This window comes from Triticum urartu, chromosome 1 (genome assembly GCF_003073215.2).
Source record: "Triticum urartu cultivar G1812 chromosome 1, Tu2.1, whole genome shotgun sequence".
NCBI lineage: Eukaryota > Viridiplantae > Streptophyta > Magnoliopsida > Poales > Poaceae > Triticum > Triticum urartu.
The window spans coordinates 23,784,661-23,786,842 of NC_053022.1; the positions used below are offsets into that span (position 1 = coordinate 23,784,661).

Genomic DNA, 2,182 nt, shown 5'->3' on the forward strand with positions numbered 1-2,182 from the left:
AACATTTGCCTTGGCCTAACTGGCTAATCAATTGCTCCTTTGATTTTCCAGAGAAACCTACACTATATTTGAATGTTCTTCATTGTACTGCCGGCCAAGCCAACTGGCCAATCTCAATGCAGCTCACAGAATCTTCAGGCTGCGGTTTCGTAGATTCCATCCTGCCGTGTAGCTAAGCTAGCTTCCAGGTTGACCTAGTAATAATGCTCTGACTCCTAGTATCATATCAGGCCATGCTTGACTCCTATATATATACTGTAGATCTCTCTTCTCCCTTTTCTCTCCTGAGCTGAGCTATGCAAAGCAGGCAAAACCCTCATTGATTAGTTTTGGCTCATGATCAATCACCACATGTCAGGAAGAGGCTCCTCGGTCGACATGCATGATTCTTCCTTAGGCTTGATGCAGTTCCACGATCACCACCAGTACATGTACGGCAGCAGCACCGGCCCTTTCTTACCTCAACACCACGGCTTCATCCACGCCGAGGAAGATCGCTGCACCGGCAAGGTCGTGCCGGGGTTGGTCGAGCCGGCCGCGGCCGGGGTAGCCGAGGAGGTGGAGTTCGACGCGTGCAAGGAGGGAGGAGGCGACGTCGCGGTGGTGGGTCAAGAGAGGCAGCAGCAGGAGGACGCGCCGAAGCAGGGCGAGGAGGAGAAGGAGGCCCACGGCGTGCGGATGATCGCGCTGCTCATGGAGTGCGCCGTGGCCATGTCGGTGGGGAACCTCGCCGACGCCAACGGGACGCTCCTCGAGCTGTCGCAGATGGCGTCCCCCTACGCGCCCTCCTGCGGCGAGCGCCTCGTCGCCTACTTCGCCAGGGCCATGGCAGCGCGGCTCATGAGCTCCTGGGTCGGCGTCTGCGCGCCCGTGCACCCGTCCTCCGCCTCCTCCTGGTCCGGCGTCCACGCCGCCTTCCGGGCCTTCCACAGCGTCGCGCCGTTCGCGAGGTGCGCCTACCTGGCCTGCAACCAGGCCATCCTGGAGGCGTTCCGCGGCAAGCGCCTCGTCCACGTCGTCGACCTCGACGTCGTGCCGGGCGGCGCGCTGCAGTGGCTCCCGCTGCTCTCCGCGCTGGCGGCACGGCCGGGCGGCCCGCCGGTGCTCCGCGTGACGGGATTCGGCGTGTCGGCGTCCGCGCTGCACGACGCCGGCACCCAGCTCGCCGGGCTGGCGACCAAGCTGGGCATGCCGTTCGAGTTCTACGCCGTCCCGAAGCGGCCCGGAGTTGTCATCGACGCCGTGGCCGACCTGCCGAGCAGGAGGCCTGGGGAGGTCGTCGCCGTGCACTGGCTCCGTCACGCCCTCTACGACGCGGCCGGGGACGACGTGGTCACGATGCGTCTGCTGCGGTGGCTCGAGCCCAAGCTGGTGACGCTGGTGGAGCAGGAGAGGGGGCCGGCCGGCGGTGACGGCGGCCAATTCCTGGACCGCTTCGTCGCCGCGCTGCACCACTACTCGGCGGTGTTCGACGCCCTAGGCGCCGCGCGGCCGGCCGACGGTGACGCCAGCAGGCACCTGGTAGAGAACGGCGTCCTGGGCAGGGAGATCGGGAACGTTCTAGCCGTTGCCGGGCCGACGCGGAGCGGGCGGGAGATGTTCGGAAGCTGGCAGGCGGAGCTCGCCCGAAATGGTTTCCTGCGCGCCGGCGCCGTTGGACGCGCGCAGGTGCTCGCCGGTGCGTGCCCGGCGGGGCTGGGCTACACGGTGGCGGATGACCATGACGGCACGGTGCGGCTGGGGTGGAAGGGCACCCCACTCTACGCCGTCTCGACGTGGACGTGCTGCACCACGGCCGACGCACGAGCTTAACCAAGTTTGTGCGAAGCTTAGCTATCGATCGCGCGCCTGTCGCCATGCCAGGTTTAGCTAGGTCATTGCGAGACGGGCTCTCACAGAGTTAGCTCCACTTGGCATTGCGGCAGTACAAATACAAACGAAAATATTAATAATGGTTGTTTCTGCATGCTAATTTTCAGTTCCTTGCTATTTTTTCTAGCACAAAAACCCAGTCGCCTAAACCTGCACACTGACACCGATGAGTTCAAAATTATCTCTGAAAGTGCACAACTTTAGTGAAATGTTGGTAGTCTAGCAAAATCTTGGTCTCCTAAACCTGCACACTGACACTGATCAGTTCAAAATTATCTTTGAAAGAGCACACATTCTCTGTGGTGTACCG

General features: G+C 61.8%; 1 protein-coding gene across 1 annotated transcript; it reads left to right on the forward strand.

Moving 5' to 3' along the window:
* Positions 1-299: 299 nt before the first annotated feature.
* LOC125543651 (scarecrow-like protein 23) lies at positions 300-1,475 on the forward strand (the record flags this gene model as incomplete). The annotated part of the gene is given in 1 exon segment (XM_048707093.1): positions 300-1,475. A coding segment is annotated over 1 exon segment (1,139 nt), but the record flags the coding sequence as incomplete, so codon positions are not given.
* Positions 1,476-2,182: the final 707 nt, after the last annotated feature.